The 20,871-nt window shown below is 31.5% G+C and overlaps 1 protein-coding gene across 2 annotated transcripts; it reads left to right on the top strand.

The window, feature by feature from the left end:
- The first annotated feature begins 700 nt into the window (after positions 1 to 700).
- LOC115724500 (flowering time control protein FY) lies at positions 701 to 11,863 on the top strand. 2 transcript variants are annotated; one of them, XM_030653801.2, is made up of 19 exons: positions 760 to 1,096; positions 1,594 to 1,685; positions 3,240 to 3,308; positions 3,476 to 3,580; positions 4,353 to 4,448; positions 4,542 to 4,624; positions 4,745 to 4,816; positions 4,888 to 4,985; positions 6,079 to 6,138; positions 6,233 to 6,293; positions 6,371 to 6,458; positions 6,591 to 6,654; positions 7,226 to 7,304; positions 7,799 to 7,888; positions 8,065 to 8,156; positions 8,330 to 8,859; positions 10,346 to 10,591; positions 11,108 to 11,176; positions 11,419 to 11,863. In XM_030653801.2, exons 1-18 carry the CDS (start codon positions 913 to 915, stop codon positions 11,129 to 11,131), a joined length of 2,133 nt encoding a protein of 710 aa, XP_030509661.1. In that variant the 5' UTR covers positions 760 to 912; the 3' UTR covers positions 11,132 to 11,176; positions 11,419 to 11,863. The 2 variants fall into 2 exon arrangements, with proteins under 2 accessions (XP_030509654.1, XP_030509661.1); XM_030653794.2 differs by lacking the exon at positions 11,108 to 11,176 and having other exon boundaries at positions 701 to 1,096.
- Positions 11,864 to 20,871: the final 9,008 nt, after the last annotated feature.

Raw genomic sequence — 20,871 nt, forward strand, 5'->3', positions numbered from 1 at the left:
CTAATTAAGTACACTATTTATCAGTATGCCTCTAACAACATCTCTAATGAGGGTTATCCATTAGAATGGTAATGCTATATATGTAATGTAGTTCAATTTTTATGACTAATTTTAGTAGAGTTACCTCATATACTATTTTTTTTTTTCAAGTTTATGATTTAGGTTGCTCCGGTGATTTTTATGTGAGTTGCTATGTGGATTTTAGTTGCAATTTATGTTGCTTCGTTGGTTGTTATATAGACCGTAAAAATTCAAAAAAATTGTTTTGAAGTGTATAAATGAAAAGGTCTCATAATTTTATGTAAAATGTTGCTTAATATGTACCATAGTCACATGACATTTTTTTTTTCTTCTTTTTCTGTTTATTTTTTTACGAAAAAAATTACTTTTTACCAAAAAATCATTAATTTAATATGATGTGGGATCATAGTAGACAACTTTTAGACTTTCAACTATTGAAATATTTTTTTTAGGAAGAAGTGACAAATCTTATGGGATGAGAGATAAAATAAAAAAAATATATTTTAAGATGATATGTGTACTTTTGACAACTATAAATGTTGTTCTATTAGAATAGTCTTGCTACACATACAATGTGATCTAATTTTCAAAATCAATTTTATGTAAAGTGTTGCTTAATATGATAGATCATATTAGAATTAGAATTAGAAAACAAACCAAATAATCATCAATCTAATTTCCAAAATTGTTGATAGATCATAAGAGAATGGGTGGTTGCTTCTCCTTTTGATTTTGCATTTTAATATATTACTCCTTACTCCTTAGGCTATATTTCTAGTATAATAGGGTTTTACAAACATCCTGTGACTGTGACTGACTCTGTGACTTTGTCTTCGCCCTTGTCCTCACTTACTTAGGGTTGCCGTTAGGGTTTCGTTTTTCTAGGCGATAATGATGTATGGCGATCCTCAGCAGCAGCAGCAACAGCAACAACAACAACATGGTGGTGGTGGAGATTTTAACAGGGGGCCTCCAAACCCAATGATGCGTCAGCCTTCTGCTTCTTCTACTAATCTCGCTCCTCCTGAGTATCACCATCCTTCTACCCCTGGTCCTCCCATGCCTTCTTATGACGGTATTCCTCTTTAATTTTCCTTTTTTTTTTATGGTAACTTAGAAGTAGAGTGTTAATCGAAAGCAAAAATTGAGCAACATACAGAGATTATAAATAAAGTGTTTTTCTTTTTGTAAGCAATTGTAGAAATTTATAGGCAAAACTGGTTGGAAATTGTTTTTGTTAAACCTCTTGAATCCTTGGTCCATTGATTGTGACTATGATTGTAATTCGTTCCTTCATAAGGATGGTACTCGGAGGACATGTTAATTTTTTGAAGTTTGAACTCCATATGAGGCAGGAGTCAATTGTAAAACTGACTGTGATGGAAACTATTTATTGGTAAAACAAATTCTTCAACAATTTTATTTTTTTTTGCAATAAGTTAATAACTTTAGCAGTCATTCAACTACAATAAGTTTGTATTAAGCGACTGTAAATTACAAGCATTTTTCATTATTTTTGAAAAATATTTTCCTTATCTGTTATAAAAAAAAAACAAAAACTGTTGGTTGCAGCTCATGCTGATGGCTTTGCCGCAAAAAGGATGAGAAAACTTACACAGAGGAGGGCCGTGGACTACACTAGCACTGTCGTTCGGTATATGCAGGTATTGGTTGCTCTTTTAATCCTTTCCTTTTTGTTATGTCAGGGTTCTGTTTTTTGTTTAGATACCTTTACAATTGGCAGTTTCATTTTCTTTTTTTAAAAGCTTTTGTGAAGCAGCATTTTCTTTCTTCTTTTTCTTTTGAGATTCTTAGCTTTCTCTTGTAATGCACCACACCCTTTGAATCATTTCATCTTTGTAATACATAGTGTGAAAGTTGGGGAGGAGGGACAGATGATGCATCGTTTACTTTTTCCCTTTTGTCTCTTTCCAGTGTTTCATTTAAATGTATTGTCACATTTTGTTTGAATTTTAAAATACAAATTTTGTCTCCATTCTATGATTCTATAGACTACCCTTACCACTTGAAAGAAAAGATTCTATACCTCCATTCCATAATCTTCTTGCATATCTTTCTTTTTTTCTTTTTTTTTTTCCTGGAGGGGGTGGTAAGTCGGGCGTGGATTACAGTTTCCATTTTGTTAATTCATGTGGGTTTACTATCTCTATTCTTTGAAAGGTACTATATCAGATCTCATGACAACTAATACTAGATACTCCCTTTAACCCATCATTGATTGGCTTGGATCAGCTGTTATGTGATGGTTCTAATTAAAACTGTCACCACCGTAGTGCTAGGTTGGCACTTTGGGCTGTGTGGTTAGAAAAGAACAGCATAATTTTGAAGAAAAAGAAGCAACGGAAGAAATGCCTTGGGAAAAGAAAACATTCTGGGTGGAAACATAGGGTTGTAAAGTTAAAGGTTCTGAGGGACCCGTTTTCTTATATTTAGTTAGAGATTTGAACAATTTTTTGTACGGTTGCTACCTTTTCTTCTGTTTTATTGGTATGATTTGTAGCTGTTTCTATGTCTCAAAGTTTTCATCAATATGATGTTAACAAGGAACCTCATACTTTGTATTTTATTCAGTTGATTAATACAAAGATTATTACCCTAGAGGATGCCTTAGTTGTTATTATGATATTTATGGATAACATCATGGAGTATCTGCTAGTCCGGTCGTAATTTTGTTTTGATAGGAAATGCCTAAACATAGGGTTATATTTAATAACATCATGGAGTATCTGCAATTCTGGGTGGAAATATAGCGTTTTAAGAAATGTGGGTCATATTTTGGATATAATTGAACATTATAAAAGATGAGGAGCTATCATCCTGAATTATTTTGTGGAACTCCAATCTTTACTTAAATCAGAAAACAGAACATTTTTCCTTTTTTTGAAACAAAGCTTCTTGTGTTATGAAATAAAAGTTAAGTAAAACAAGAAAGGGTAGAAAAAATATCCCCAAAAATAACTCCTGAAGATACACAAAAAATTTCATTAACAAAACTTCAGTTTCTTAACCAATCTGAGAAAGGAACTTTTTTAAATTCCATCGCATTATGATTTATGAACCCATAATGCAACATCTTTAGATTTATCTCATAACCTTTCTAAATCAACATTGTGTTTTAAATGATTGGAGATCCTGTGCGGATGTCTTTTATGGTTGTTTGATTTATACTTCAACTTTTTATGTTACTATTTCTGCAGATTCGTATGTGGCAACGGGATTCAAGAGATAGGACAATATTGCAGCCAACTCCAGCAGCGGCTATAGATGTCTGCAATCTTTCTCCTCTTTATAAATATTATATAACGTTTAGTCATTTTTGTTATGGATGGAATAAACGTTGGAACAACTTGGAAGCAGCTTTTTCTTTGTTTGTCTTTGTTTAATTATTATTCTAATATGGTTTGTCGATGTCTTACTTTTTCCTGTGGTGTAGATGTTGCCAACGGGGGCCTATGCAGACAATCCTTCTACTAGTTTCGCTGCAAAGTTTGTACATACTTCTCTAAACAAAAATCGTTGCTCCATTAACCGCGTTCTTGTAAGTTTAAATTAAGATTTTTTCTCACATCATGTTAGCTGAATAGGTCTCATTGTGTAATCTTTGTAAAATGTTGGACTTGTATGCAGTAGTTCAGCTGATGTATGTTTTCTCGATTATGATGATTTGAGCTTGCGTTGACTTGTATATCATGTTTAAACTGCTGTATGTGCTATTGAGTGATAATTTGGTCTTTTAGAGCATATCTCCAATGCAAGAGCTAATGACAATGCCAAATTTAGAATAAAAAGAGATTAAATGCTATATTTAACACAATATTTAGCATTATGCTCAGATGAAAGATGCAATATGCAAATATTATTTGAGACTAAAAGCCATAAAAGTCAGTAATGTTTCTATTTTTTTTGAAATGGAATAATTATCAATAAATGCACTATAGAATATATTGAAAATGAGTTTTAATTAGTGAATAAAGAAAAAAGAAGAAATTTGATTGGTCAACTTTAATGAACATTTATTAAAAGTGTACTATGTATTGATATGCCAAATTTGGCACTATGTTATACTTTGGGTTAAATTTTGCACACCTTTTAGTATTGCATTGGAGCAAGTTTTTCTCTTATTATGCTAAATATCATTGCCACAAAGATCTGGCACTGCATTGAAGATGCTCTGAACATGAAATAACTTTATTGTTGTTTCTATTTTTTTGTTCATTTGTTGAGTTGTTGAGTTGTTTTGATCCACGTGACACGTACACGGGAGCTTGGTATTCGCCGATCTTTCATATTTTTCTTTTCTTTTCAAAAAGTGGACTCCTACAGGAAGGCGGCTGATCACTGGATCTCAAAGTGGGGAATTCACTCTTTGGAATGGACAGTCATTTAATTTTGAAATGATTCTTCAGGTACTCAACTTCATAGTGTTAAGATATTACATTTTTCATCGAGTACCAAAATGTTGGCCTTTTTGTTCACTCTTCATTTTAAAAATAATGTAGGCCCATGACCAAGCAATCAGATCAATGGTATGGAGTCACAATGATAACTGGATGGTCTCAGGTGATGATGGAGGCGCAATAAAGTAATTGTATTTTCATGCTAAAGCCTTACAGTTAGTAATATCAATTTCTTTTTCATTCTTAGCATCTGTTTCCTGAAACAAAGAACATCCTTAATGCTCTTGTATTGGATTACCTTGTAGATATTGGCAGAACAACATGAATAATGTGAAGGCAAATAAAACTGCTCATAAAGAGTCAGTTCGGGACTTAAGGTACATTTCTACATGTTATATCTGTTTGAGCATTGTTCATGATCATTTTACGATGACCTTTTTTTAAACAGCTTTTGTAGGACAGACTTGAAATTCTGCTCCTGTTCAGATGACACTACTGTGAAAGTGTGGGACTTTGCTCGGTGTCAAGAAGAACGCTCGTTAACTGGTAAAGTGCTTAGAGTACTAACATGCATGACCATGATATTGTCAACCGGAATCGGGTGTTTTTTCTAAGATGGTTGAGTAATATTTTACTGGTGCCACTATATGTTATTTCTGCCACATTTTAAGATTAAATTATTGAGTTACACGAATCACTTTGATTTTGATTTATTACTATTATAATTTTAAATGTGCATTCTGAAAATCACTTCATTGTAAGATTATATCTGTGGTTTGCTGGTTATTGATACTGGTGTCTTTTATTTAGAAAACATGATCTAATAAGATTTTTTATATATATTTTTTAAGTTATTAAAAACTTATAAATATATATATCTTTAAGTTATTAAAAGCTCTTGTTTGACTGTTCTACTTTTGATTCTTAAAGGAAATGATCTCGTATCTTATGGTCTCTGCACTTGTGTGATTACGATTTACTGTGTCAGGTCACACTTTTATTGAATAGAATAAATTAGGAATGAACTAATTCTTTTTTCTACATTGAAACGAGTAATCTCTAAATTATTTATGTGTAAAATTTAGAGCTAATCAGGATAATGATGTACCATAAAAACACAAATGAAATTAAATCAGGGAATCTGACTTTTCTTGGTGTTACAAATCTGCTCAATCATCCCTGTGGATTTGATTACTAGAATCATCATAGTTCTAATTTCCAACAGTTATTATGATGAAATGAGCACTTTGATATCTATCAGTATATTAACAGTTGATATCTACGATAATACCAAACATATCCTCTCCAACAATTAACTCATTATACTCTGTTTCCACAAGTCCAAAGGTTGCACCTTCTATTGTGAAAATGATGAAAAACTAATCAAATAAAATATCTTAAATGCCTTTAAACACTATCTAGTTTACACTAAGCAAACAATAGATCAGAAGTTATTACTGCATTTTGTTTGACTGGGATACTAGTATGTAAATGTCCACTTTAAATATTTGAGTCATGATTGCATGGACACAATTTAGAGTAAGGAAGTTTTTTTTTTCCTCTCTATGCTTTTCTCTCTGTTAAGTGTGCACTGTGCATGAAGTAACCTTAGAAATTCTATGGGTTTGAACTCAGGCAGGCCATGGTTGGGATGTGAAGAGTGTTGACTGGCACCCTACGAAGTCTTTACTCGTCTCAGGTGCGTACAACAATTTTCTTGTGAAAGTATATGTACAGGTCTAAGTTCTAACTGTAAGTCCAAATAACATCATTGTTAACTTTCCTGTACCCAGGTGGGAAAGACAGTCTAGTCAAACTATGGGATGCTAAATCAGGGAGGGAGCTCTGCTCTTTGTAAGTAAACAATTTATACTTTAGCATGAGATATTTTGATGTTGAATTTCTTAAGCAGTGAATAATTTTTGTTGCAGTCACGGTCATAAAAATGTTGTCCTTTGTGTCAAATGGAACCAAAATGGTAACTGGGTACTGACTGCTTCGAAGGATCAGATTATAAAGGTGACAATTTATCTTTACCCTAGCTTATATTCAAGACTTTAGAAAAGACTTGATTATACTTTCTCTTTCCATTTTTAAATCTTTTTGTATTGACACCACTTTCTTGTTCTTTTATCTCCCCTCTTTTTGTAGCTTTATGACATAAGGGCTATGAAGGAGCTTCAATCTTTCCGTGGACATCGAAAGGATGTGACTAGTTAGTGACATTTTTCTTCTGAGCATTATATAGCATTATTATGAGAATACCACTTACTACCCACTTTCCTACTGCCAAATGAGATGCTTGGTGCTCTAGACTTGGCTAATGATCTAGTAATCACCCCATCATGGTCACAGCTACAATTTAGACCCGTGTGTGTGTCATGCGGAAGCACGCCACACAATGCATTATTTGAGAACTTAAGAAAAAGAACTTATTTTAGTTCATGTGATGGCAGTCATCAAAGCATTAGTTTTGACCTTTATTAAAGGAAGCCTTGTTGGGTGTAGTAAGGACAAAGGATCAAGCATCCCATTTGCTCTAAAAATTATATGTTTCATAATGGAAATTATCTTTATAAAGTTGAAGTTGCATATTGGATTTTCATAGCATATTTTCATAATGTCTTAGCCTCTCTAAGGGTGAACATTGACCAACATAGTCAGTCCTTTATTTGCTAATACTTCCCCAGGTGTTAAAATTAACATAATTTTCCATTAGGAAGAAATACTGCTAATTCTTATATGTGTATATATGATTTAATGTGGTTGTTTTGTTATATTTCTAGCTTTGGCTTGGCATCCGTTTCATGAAGAATACTTTGTCAGTGGAAGTTACGATGGATCCATGTTTCATTGGCTTGTGGGGTAAAGTCATTTTCTTGTCAAAATTTGTTCAGAAATCTCACTGTATTGTTAAACGTTTTAATTCAAAAATGGTTTTGTTACTTTATAGTAGTTTCCTGAGTAATATATTTGAACAAACAGCCTACTGTCTGCATTGGTTTCCTTATAAGGTATTATATACCCGTTTAGCTAGTTGAATGTGATTTTTTTAGGGTGCGTGCTTGCATGTGTGTTAGTGTGGCATTGGCTAGTTGAATGTTAAAACTGCTAGATAAGCAGTAAATACTATAAATTAAAAGATGGTGAATGCTTAATGAACTATCAGTTTTTTTGAGATTCTAAAATATGTTTGAGACAGAATAATTAATTGACTCATTTAGTTTATACCCTCTAGTTGTATGATCAGATATCCAAAGTTTTCACTGTGATATTCTGAGAATGAGTCCGACACATTTTGGGTAGCAAATTTAGGCGGCCTTTTCATGTAATGACTCAAAACTTATTCTGATCCACAGGCATGAAACCCCACAGATTGAAATTCCTAGTGCACATGATAACAGTGTGTGGGATCTTGCGTGGCATCCTATTGGATATCTTCTTTGCAGGTAAATTCTGTCTTTCATTTTGTTTGCTTTAATACGCTGTTAGTGTCGCTTGCCCATCTCTGCAGCACTGTTGAAATACTCTATCACCTTACATTGACATGCTTTATACACGCTAGTAATTTATCATGTACTAACTTTTAATGTATTTAATTGTCAACATATTTGGTTGTGTGCAGTGGCAGCAATGATCATACAACAAAGTTCTGGTGCCGAAATCGGCCAGGAGATACAGCTCGTGATAATAAATTTAATATGGGTCAAAATCAAGGTTTTGCACACCCTACCAAGTCATACATAAATTCTTCATGTTTAACTACTCTTGAGTTTAATTTGTGCAATAATCTGAAGATTCTGAACCAATTGGGAGATGAAGGCTTTTTAAAGGGTCTGCTGATTTTGGACCAGTCAAATATAATATTTACCTTTTCATGTGTTTTACAGGTTATGGGGAGCAAAATCCTGCTCTTGCTGGACGCTTTCCTGGTAACTTCCCAGTTTCTGATGGTCCAACAACACCTGGACCATTTCCTCCGGGGTTGACTAGAAATGAGGGAACCATTCCGGGTGTTGGAGTTGCTATGCCATTATCCATTCCATCACTTGATCCATCAGCACAGGGAGATCAAAAGCATCACCCAATTTCAATGCCTCTTGGGGCTCCTCCTCTTCCACCCGGACCTCATCCGTCCCTTATGGCTGCAAATCAGCAACAATCGTACCAACAAAATCTTCAACATATGCCTCAACAACAACATCAGCAACACCACCAAGCACTCCCTCAGCAAATGCCCCCTATGCCCATGCCACCTAATATGCAACAACTGCAACCTCCTTCTCATTTACCTTTACTCCCACATCCCCATTTAACTCGTCCACCACCTCAAATGCCCCCTCATGGTATGTCATCCTCAATACCTGGATCCTTGCCAATGCCATCCTCGGTCCCCTCACATTCGATGCCTGGTCCCATGGTAAGCATTTTTGTGCAAAAAGAAGTTTGTTATTTATAATATTGTTTGCTTTAGTTTTCTAAGGGCGCTTTTGGAAAGTCACCTTGTAATTGGGATTCAGTGTAATTCCGAGTAATTACAAGATTCGGTGTGTTAGTTAATTAGGTACACAGTAGCCATGTAATTGGAGGGTAATTGAGGGGTCCTCGTTACACTCTTCAATTCTCATAACCCTTTGAGAAATGGGTGTAGTTACACTATTACCATTTTTAGATAATTAATGTTATTTAACTATATGATTACTAACTCATTTGCCAAACATGAAAATAAGAATTCATATGCAGAGAATATAGTGGAATCTTGATTTATGTATGGTCTCTCTTGCATTATGATCGATATTGCATAATAGGGCAATTTTTATGCCTTTGCCTTTTTAATTAAGTCATCTGTCCTTCAGTGTAGAAGAGAATGAACTTTCCACTTTCTTTGATTAGTTTTTGTTTTCCAATGTGTAATTCAGTGTTTTCTCTACATTAAAAGTTTGATTCTTACATAAAATATATATATATATATATATATGTATCTGTATGTAGTATAAAAATAAAGCAAAGAATTCAAGAATTAAGGTGGCGTTTAGTTGGAGGTAATGAAATGGAAAGAGAATAATTTACATTCCATTCTTTTGTTTGGTTGCATATTAAAGTATTGGAATGTTATTCCAATAGAATGACCTTTCTACCATTTTGGTGGAATGACTATTCTATTTTGAAATGGAAGGAAAGACTATTTCAATGTGTGATGAGAAAAAATTTAATAGTTTTTTTTATCAATTTTTTTTTTATGTATTTTAAATTTTATTCCATTCCTATTCTTTTTCCCATTCTCATTCCTATTTTTATGTTTTCATTCCTCCCAATCAAACGCAACTTAAGCTCTTTATCTGATCTAATTGGTTCTAGCTGTTTTTTTTTCCCTTCCCATTGCTTGTCCTGTTTTTCTTGTCACTTTTCTACTCATTTCAACACACTGTCAAAGAAAGAAAAGGTTCTTCTTACTTTTCTACTCATTTTTCGTTTCTACATGAATGAAGTTTTTCCATTTCTTGTCCTATACAAGAAACATTGTGATTAGCACTCCCCTCCATTGCCATTAATTTTGCGATGAAGTGGTAGGCCTTAGAATATTAAATATAGGGGGCAAATGGGTAATTGTAAGGGGTATTAGTATTATATATATGAGTGAGTAGGGAAGGGAAAAGGGGCGAAGGAATTCATATTGAGCAGTAGCTCTTGACATTACCACTGGTTCTCTCAATACTCGTATTTCTGTCCTACTTTCTTGCTGTTCTAGATAATTTGATAGGAAATTCCTATCATAAAGCTGCATAGAGATACAATCTAAAAATGCTGACGTTCATATTTTGTAGCTGAAGTTAATCCTGCTATAACTAGATAAACACCAGTTTCATGACACTAATATATTAGTGATATTTTTTAATGGATTTTAGGGAATGCAAGGTACGATGAATCAGATGGTACCTATGCCACAAGGGCATTATATGGGCATGAACCAGATGCACTCTGGATCCTTGCCTACAAATGGTCCTCAACAGGTTGGTGGCTTCCCAAATGGGATGCCAAACATGCAGGGCCCATCAAATGCAAGTGGCGGCCCAATGTATCCACAGGGTGGTGCTTTTAATCGAGCGCAAGGTGGGCAAATGCATATGATGCAGGGGTATAATCCTTACCAGGTAATACAATCTGTTCACTGTTTTGTGATTCTGCTTTTTAATTTATCGTTTGCTTTAGAGATCTTATTTTAGCATCATTGTTTTATAACCTTTCTAGTTGACATTTATGATGTTCTTGTAGTTTCCTTCAAATTGAAACTACAATCATGTATCATACAAATACTAGTACTTGTGGTTTGTGCAAATATTACATCACATAAGTATACTGAAATTTCAGTGTATTTCATAACCAGAGTTAATACTTATACAATTGGGTGTTAATCTTGTGTCTTTTTGCTGTTACGTATCAATATGTTTCTGGACAGTAGTTCTTCTGTTGACGAGAAGAACTACAATCGATTACGTTTCTACTCTTGATGCATGCATTTCAGGTATACGTTTGAATTTTAAATGCCAATGACATAAGGTGGTCAGAGTTGGAATTTAATTATAAGATCATAAATCATAAATTTTTCTGGACTAAAAGATCTAGTTTGCTATCCGTTCGCTTAAAAGGTAGCTGGCTCTGTCTTTCAGGAAAGCTTTGTTTGCAGTGTTTGAAGTGTAGAACAGAACTGCATATATACATGGCTCGTTAATTATATGGTATATAACAAGCACAAGCCATTGCATACTTTACTTCTATGAACAGAGTACAAATAAGTCAAGTCTATAATGGTGTTTTTTTGATTTTTTTTTTGTTTATGAGTAATGAGAGATGTCACTTTGAATCACTGTTGTTGTTGTTGCTGCTGGGTCTGGGATTTTTGTCTCGGGCTGTATTTTCTTCATTTACTTATATATGTTTGGGACTCTCTACATCATAACAAGTTAAGTTTTCTTTGCAGTCTGGGAATCAATCTGGTATGCCACAATCTCAACAAGGTCCACCCCCTCATGGCCAACCCCCTCCTCAATAGTGTTTTCAACTCTTTTCCCCTTTTTTCTTTATATCATATGGAATGATAGGGGGGGGTTCACATCCAAGTGTCAGAATGGACTTAAAGTATCCTTCTAGATTCAATTCATGTACATTTTGACATTTTTCCCCCATTGTTGTAGTTTGTAGGATGTAGCCTCTTTGACAAAATATATGGATATTTTGTACTTTAATTTTTTAAATTATTATTATTATTATTATTATTATTATTATTATTTATTTCTGGCTGAACCTGGAGATATAATGCTGTTGTTACTGTGATAGTTGAAGGAATATTTTGTGATTTTTACACAGAATACCTAAATTAGCACTTTGTATGCATTTTTACTATTGGGTGGAGAATTTAATATTTATACGGTTGTCTTTTTTTTTTTTTTTTTTTTTTTTTTTATATAGGTTTATTTGTCCTGCTGTAGGTTCTTAAACTATATGAGTTTTAATAAGTTGGTCTTCAAACTTTATATTTTGGCAAATTGGTTTTTAAATTATTTAAGTTTAGCAAATTGGTCTTCAAATTTTATTTTTTGGTAGATTGGTTCTTAAATTTTTACTTTTTCAGCAACATTAAGTCTCTATCATTAGATATTAACATTTTTTTATTTATTTTATATACTTTAATTTATTTATTTTTTTTGTTAAATTTAAATATATATTTTTTAATTTTAATACTTTGATAAAAATATTATATTAATATTTCTTTAAGTACTCATGTAATATATATTGGATAATTATAATATTTAATTTTTTTTTAAAAAATATTTAAATTATACTTTATTCATTCGCATATATTATTAGTAGTTTCATATAATGATTAGAGAGAATTTTAGTCTCACATTTCTATATTTTAGCATTTATAATATATTTTATTGTTTATTTATGAATATATAGTATTATAATTTTAATAATTTTTATAATTATATATATATTTATTGATTATTTAAATTTTGCTTTAATAATGGTAAAATTTCATGAGTTTGTTGCGGAGCATAAGTTAAAAGTAAATTTTAAGATATAATTTACTTTCGGTAGTTTATAAGAAAATAATAATATTATTATTTAAGCCTTTTCAATATTTCTTTTATGCTTTTTTTTGACATATTTGAAAAAAATAAATATAATGTAAAAAAATATATTATGTAGCTTAGGGACTAACTTGTAAATATTTATATAGTTTAAAAATTTGTGGTACAAATAAGTCAATTATATTTACTAATATAAAAATAAGAAGAAAAACTTTAAAAAAAAATGAGCAAATAAAATTGGAAAATAAAAAAATACAAGAGAAAAAAGAATGATAAAAAAGTGCACAAAAAACTTAAAAAATATTTTTAAAAAGAGAATGATGTAAGAAAATGAGATTTTTTAAGAAAAAGAAAAAGGGGTTTTTTCATTTTTACACTTCAAAATAGTTTTTTTTTGCATCTTTACGAAATTCTACATAGAAATCCCTATTGCAACTTACGGAACAACCTAAATCGTAACCAAAAATCGTATAACAACCCACATAAAAACCACCGGAGAAACCACTTTAGAAACTCAAACCGTAAATTTGAAAAAAAAGTTAAAAAAAAAAATAGTATATGGGGTAATTTCCCTAAAAAATAGTAAAATTAAAAAAAATAAAAAGGAAAATAACAAAACACATACTCCGAACATGACAAACCAAAAAAAAAAAAAAAAAAAAAGAAGAAAATATAAGAACTAAGAAAATAAATATAAAATTAGAGTTATCATAAATGGGAAGCTAAAATTTTGGTATCAATTTTTATTTTATTACATTTAAAATTCTACACTAGGTTTTTAACAAATGAAAAATAACTCAAAATTTTGAATATATTTTAGATAACCAAATATTTGTATGTATAGATAAAATTATATTTTCTCTTTAAGTTTTTAAAATAAGTAAAAGCAATAATTATACATACATAAAATTAAAAAAAAATTATTTTTTCATATATTTAAAAATAAAAATAAACATAAAATATTTACAAAAAATATTATTTATTCAAGTGGTGTCAATCAAGATCTCGCATACATTTTACTACATAAAATTACTTATAATTTTGAACAAACTCTAATATATAATTGTCTAACCAATTAAATATTTTATTTGTTTAAACAAAAATAACATATTTAATTAAAGTTTTAATAATAAAGAATAATTAAATTATGTATGTACATATACAAAAGATATTTATATATATTTTATGGTGCATTGGTAATAATTTTTATTTATTTATTTATTTATTTTTTAATTAAAAAAGTAGAAATATTTTCTAAAAACATGTTCTATAAGATTGTTTGCACTTTTTAATTTTTTAATTGAGAATGAAATTTTGAAAACAAACAAAAAGTCACTTTTAAAATTCTTTTCAACATTTTTTTTTCTTAATCAATATTTTGGACTAGGACCCTAACCTGGATCTTGGGCGTGGACTTAGATCCAAACCCAAATTCTTGCCTCGACCCTAGACCCAGACCAGTATCCCGATTTCGGCCACTGACCCAGACCCCAACCCGGACCTGGACCCAAACTCTTACCTTAGAAGCAGCCCCAGAACGAGATCCAGACCCGAACCCCGACCCCGACCCAAATCCAGACCCGACTTAAATAAAATAAAATATTGAAAAAGAAAATAAAATTTATAGAACACACGTTTGTTTTCAGTTTTTAAAACTAAAAACCTAAAATGGTTATATATTTTCAGTTTTTAAATTAGGGGGTTATTTTAACCAAATTTAATGCGAAACTTATCTACATATTCACGTCTTAGTAGTACAAATTTATTGTGCCTAACAAGAAAAAATATTTCGAGATGGGTCCACGTCACATTTCACAAGGGGGTACCACTATCTGAAAAGTGAGATTTTCACTATTTCGATAATATTATTATTAGTGCTTGAAAATTATGTTTTCTCTCCACGTGTCAAATAGAAAAGTGACAGACAACGATCTTGGCTTCTCTCTTGGAAAATTTCACGATTTTTCGAGATATGTAGGGTGAGATTTTAAGAGAACAATAATGGTGTGAGTGTAAGGAAAAAACTTGTTAAAATTTACACTAAAAAAAGAACATTTTTAATTTTTTAATTAGGGGGTCATTTTAAACAATTTTAACGCTAAACTTATCTACATATTCACGTCTTAGTAATACGAATTCATTGTGAGTAGAGGAAAAATATTCTGAGATGGGTCAGGACCACATTTCACAAAGGGGTATCACTATTAGAAAAGTGAGATTTTTATTACTTCGATAAAATTAATTATTAGTACTTGAAAAGTATATTTTCTCTCCATGTGTCCAATAGAAAAGTAATAGACAATGGTCTTAGATTCCTCCCTATGAAATTTAACGATTTTTCGAGATGTGTAGGGTGAGATTATAAGACAACACTAACGAGTGTAAGAGTAAGGAAAGAACTTATTAAAATTTACCCTTGAAAAAGGACATTTTCAATTTTTGAACTAAGGGGCCATTTTAAACAAATTTAACACGAAACATATCTACATATTCACGTATAGTACAAATTCAATGTACCTAGCAGGAAAATATTTCGAGATGGGTCCAAGCCACATTTCACAAAGGGATACCATAATCAGAAAAGTGAAAATTTCACTATTTCGATAAAAATATTTATTAGTGCTTGAATACTACGTTTTCTCTCCACGTGTCCCATAAAAAAATGATGGAAAACGGTCTTTCCTGCCTCCCTATGAAATTTCAATATTTTTAGAGATGTGTAGGGTGAGATTCTAAGAGAACACTAACGAGTGTAAGAGTAAGGAAAAATATTATTAAAATTTATCCTGAAAAGAATAACATTTAAAATTTTAAAATTAGGGGCCACTTTAAACAAATATAACGTGACACTTCTTAGTAGTACGAATTCATTATGCCTAGCGCAGAAAAATACTCCAAGATGGGTTCGGGCCACATTTCATAATGGGATACCACTATTAAAAAAGTGTGATTTTCACTATTTTGATAAAAATAATTATTAGTGCTTGAAAACTACGTTTTCTCTCAATGTGTCCAATAGAAAAGTGATAGACGATGGTCTTGGCTTTCTCATTTTGAAATTTCACGATAATTCGAGATGTGTAGGATAAGATTTTAAGAGAACTAACAAGTGTAAGAGTAAGAAAAACACTTATTAAAATTTACACTGAAAAGAAGAACATTTTAAAATTTCAAATTAGGGGGACCTTTTAGACAAATTTAATGTTAAACCTTTCTACATCTTCACGTCTTAGTTGTATAAATTCGTTGCGCCTAGTGTGAAAAAATATTTCAAGATTGGTACAAACCATATTTAACAAAGGGGTACCACTATCAGAAAAGTAAGATTTTTACTATTTCGATAAAAATAATTATTAGTGCTTAAAAACTATATTTTCTCACAACGTGTCCAAAAAAAAAAGTGATGGAAAACAGTCTTGGCTTTCTTCTTGTGAAATTTCATGATTTTTCAAGATATGTAGGGTGAGATTTTAAGAGAACACTAACGAGTGTAAGAGTAAGGAAAAAAGTTGTCAAAACGTACCTTGAAAAGAATAATATTTTCAATTTTTGAAATAGTGGGCAATTTTAAACAAATTTAATTGTAAGCCTATCTATTTATTCACGTCTTAGTATTATGAATTCATTGTGCCTAGTAGGTAAAAATCTTCCTAGATTGGTCTGGACCATATTTTAGGGGTACCACTATTAGAAAAGTGAGATTTTTACTTTTTTGATAAAAATGATTATTAGTGCTTGAAAACTATGTTTTCTCTCCATGTGTCCAATAAAAAAGTGATGGACAGTCTTGGACTTCACTCTGTGAAATTTCTAGATTTTTCGAGATGTGTAGGGTGATATTTTAAGAGAACACCAATGAGTGTAAGAGTAAGGAAAAAAATTATTAAAATTTACCCTGAAAAGAATAACATTTTCAATTTTTGAATTAGGGAGCTATTTTAAACAAATATAACACGAAACCTATTTACATATTCACGTTTTAGTAGTATAAATTTATTGTTCCTAGCGAGAAAAAATATTCTAAGATGTGTCCGCACCACATTTCACAAAGGGGTACCACTATCAGAAAGGCGAGATTTTAACTATTTTGATAAAAATAATTATTAGTGCTTGAAAACTACATATCCTCTCCATGTGTCCAAATAGAAAAGTGATAGACAACGATCTTGTCTTCCTCCCTGTGAAATTTCACGATTTTTTGAGATGTGTAGGGTGAGATTTTGAAAGGAAAATAACGAGTGTAAGAGTAAGGAAAAAACTTGTCAAAAGTTACACAGAAAAGTAGAACATTTTAATTTTTGAATTAGGGGGCCATTTTTAACCAAATTTAATGCGAAACTTATCTACATCTTCATGTCTTAGCAGTACGAATTCATTGTGCCTATCAGGAAAAAAATTCTGAGATGGGTCCACATCACATTTCACAAAGACGTACCACGATCAGAAAAGTGAGATTTTTACTATTTTGATAAAAAATGATTATTAATGCTTGAAAACTATATTTCATCTCCACGCGTTTGATAGAAAAGTGATATACAATAGTCTTGGCTTCCTCCTTATTAAATTTCATGATTTTTCAAGATGTGTAAGGTGAGATTTTAAGAGAACACTAACGAGTGTAAGAGTAAAGAAAAAACTTGTTAAAATTTACCTTGAAAAGAATAATATTTTTAATTTTTGTATTAAGTGACCATTTTAAACAAATATAACGTGAAACCTATATACATATTTACGTTTTAGTAGTATGAATTTATTGTGCCTATCGAGGAAAAATATATCGAGATACATTTCACAAAGGGGTACCACTACCAGAAAGGTAAGTTTTCTCTCCATGTGTCCAATATAAAAGTGATATACAACGGTCTTGGCTTCCTCTCTATGAAATTTCACAATTTCTTAAGATGTATATGGTGAGATTTAAAGAGTAAGCTAATGAGTGTAAGAATATGGAAAAAAACTTGTCAAAATTTACCTTGAAAAGAAGAGCCTTTTAAATTTTTGAATTAGGAGGCTATTTTAACCAAATTTAACGTAAAACTTATCTACATCTTCATGTTTTAGTAGTACGAATTCATTGTGCCTAGTGAGAAAAAATATTCTGAAAAAGGAGTACCACTATCAAAAAATTGAGATTTTTACTTTTTCGGTAAAAATGATTATTAGTGCTTGAAAACTACGTTTTCTCTCCACGTGTCTAATAGAAAAGTGATGGAAAACGGTCTTGGCTTCCTCCAAGTGAAATTTCAAGATTTTCGAGATGTGTAGGGTGAGATTTTAAGAGAACAGTAACAAGTGTAAGAGTAAGGAAAATGCTTGTTAAAATTTACCCTGAAAATGATAATATTTTCAATTTTTGAATAAGATGGGAATTTTAAACAAATATAACGCAAAACCTATCTACATATACACGTCTTAGTAGGACAAATTCATTTTTCCTATCGATGAAAAATATTTCGCGATGGCTTTAGGCCACATTTGACAAAGATGTACCACTATAAGAAAAGTAAGGTTTTCACTATTTTGATAAAAATGATTATTTGTGGTTGAAAACTACGTTTCCTCTCCACGTGTCCAAAATAAAAAAGTGATAGACATTGGTCTTGACTTCCTACGTGTTTAATTTTAAGATTTTTTGAGATGTGTAGGGTGAGATTTTAAGAGTAAACTAACACGTGTAAGAGTATGGAAAAAACTTGTCCAAATTTACCTTAAAAAGAAGAACATTTTCAATTTTTGAATTAGGGGGCTATTTTAACCAAATTTAACGTGAAACTTATCTACATCTTCATGTCTTAGTAGTAAGAATTTATTGTGTCTAGCGGGTTTCATTTCACAAAGGAGTACCACTATCAAAAAATTGAGATTTTTACTTTTTTGATAAAAATGATTATTTGTGTTTGAAAATACGTTTTCTCTCCACGTGTCCAATAGAAAAGTGATGGATAACAGTCTTGGCTTCCTCTCGGTGAAATTTGTGATTTTTTGAGATGTGTAGGGTGAGATTTTAAGAGAACTGTAACGAGTGTAAGAGTAAGGGAAAAACTTGTTAAAATTTACCCTAAAAAGAATAACATTTTTTATTTTTGAATAAGGGGGCAATTTAAAAAATATAACGCGAAACCTATCCACATATACACATCTTCGTAGGAAGAATTTATTGTGCCTAGAGAAGAAAAATATTCCGAGATGGCTCTGGGCCACATTTCACAAAGGGTTACCACTATAAAAAAAGTGAGATTTTAACTATTTCGATAAAAAAGATTATTAGTGCTTGAAAACTACATTTGCTCTCCACGTGTCCAATAGAAAAGTGATATGCAACAATCTTGCCTTCCTCCCGATTAAATTTCATGATTTTTCGAGATGTGTAGGGTGAGATTTTAAGAGAACACTAAAGAGTGTAAGAGTAAGGAAAAAACTTATTAAAATTTACCATGAAAGAGTAACATTTTCAATTTTTGAATTGGGTGGGCCATTTTAAAAAAATATAATGCGAAACCTATCTACATATTCACGTTTTAGTAGTAAAATTCATTGTGCCTATTGAGGAGAAATATTTCGAGATGAGTTTTGACCACATTTAACAAAAGGGTACCACTATCAGAAAAGTGAAATTTTTACTATTTCGATAAAATAATTATTAGTGCTTAAAAACTACATTTTCTATCCACGTCTCCAAAGGAAAAGTGATGGACAACGGTCTTGGCTTCCTCCCTATGTTATTTCACGAATTTTTTGAGATATGTAGGGTGAGATTATCAAAGAGCACTAACAAGTGTAAGAGTAAAAAAAACTTGTTAAAATTTATCCTGAAAAGAATAACACTTTTAATTTTTGAATAAGGTGGCCATTTTAAACAAATTGAATGAGAAACCTAGTTACATAGTCACATCTTAGTAGTATGAATTTGTTGTGCCTAGCGAAGAAAAATATTCCGAGATGGCTTCGGGTCACATTTCACAAAGGGTTACCACTATAAGAAAAGTGTGATTTTAACTATTTCGATAAAAATGATTATTAGTGCTTGAAAAATACGTTTGCTCTCCACGTGTCCAATAGAAAAGTGATATGCAACAATCTCGCCTTCCTCCCGGTTAAATTTCAAGATTTTTCGAGATGTGTAATGAGTGTAAGAGTAAGGAAAAAACTTATTAAAATTTACCATGAAAAGAATAACATTTTCAATTTTTGAATTTGGCTGGCCATTTTATACAAATATAATGCGAAACCTATCTACATATTCACGTTTTAGTAGTAAAATTCATTGTGCCTATCGAGGAGAATTATTTCGGGATAGGTTTGGGCCACATTTCACAAAAGGGTACCACTATCAGAAAAGTAAAATTTTTACTATTTCGATAAAAACGATTATTAGTGCTTGAAAACTACATTTTCTCTCCTCGTCTCCAAAAGAAAAGTGATGGACAATGGTCTCGGTTTCCTCCCTGTGTAATTTCAAGATTTTTCGAGATGTGTAGGGTGAGCTTATCAGAGAACACTAACAACTGTAAGAGTAAGAAAAAAATTTGTTAAATTTACCCTAAAAAGAATGATATTTTTAATTTTTAATAAGGGGGCCATTTTAAACAAATAGAATGAGAAACCTATTTACATATTCACGTCTTAGTAGTACGAAGTTATTGTGCCTATAAAGAAGAAATATTTCGAGATGGCTTCGGGCCACATTTCACTAAGGGGTACCATTATCAGAAAAGGGAGATTTTCACTATTTTGATAAAAATGATTATTAGTGCTTTAAATCTACGTTTCCTCTCTACTTGTCCAAAATAAAAAAGTGATAGACAACGGTCTTGGCTCCCTCCTTGTGAAATTTCACGTTTTTTCCGAGTTGTGTACGGTGAGATTTTAAGAGGAAACTAATTAGTGTAAGAGTATGAAAAAAACTTGTAAAAATTTACCCTAAAAAGAAGAACATTTTTAATTTTTGAATTAGGGGGCTATTTTAACCAAATTTAACGCAAAACTTATCTCCATCTTCAGGTCTTAGTAGTACGAATTCATTGTGCTTAGCGGGACAAAATATTTCGAGATGGGTCCGGGCTATAGTTCATAAAGAGGTACCACTAACTAGTAAAGTGAGACTTTTACTTTTCTAATAAAATGATTATTTGAAAACTACATTTCCTCTCCACTTGTCTAATAGAAAGTGATGGACAACAGTCTTGGATTTCTCCCTGTGAAATTTCTAAATTTTTCGAGATGTGTAGGGTGAGATTTTAAGAGAACACTAACAAGTGTAAGAGTAAGGAAAAAATTGTTAAAATTTACCCTAAAAAGAATATTATTTTCAATTTTTGAATTAGGGGGCCATTTTAAAC

Source organism: Cannabis sativa, chromosome X (assembly GCF_029168945.1).
Source record: "Cannabis sativa cultivar Pink pepper isolate KNU-18-1 chromosome X, ASM2916894v1, whole genome shotgun sequence".
NCBI classification, from domain to species: Eukaryota; Viridiplantae; Streptophyta; class Magnoliopsida; order Rosales; family Cannabaceae; genus Cannabis; species Cannabis sativa.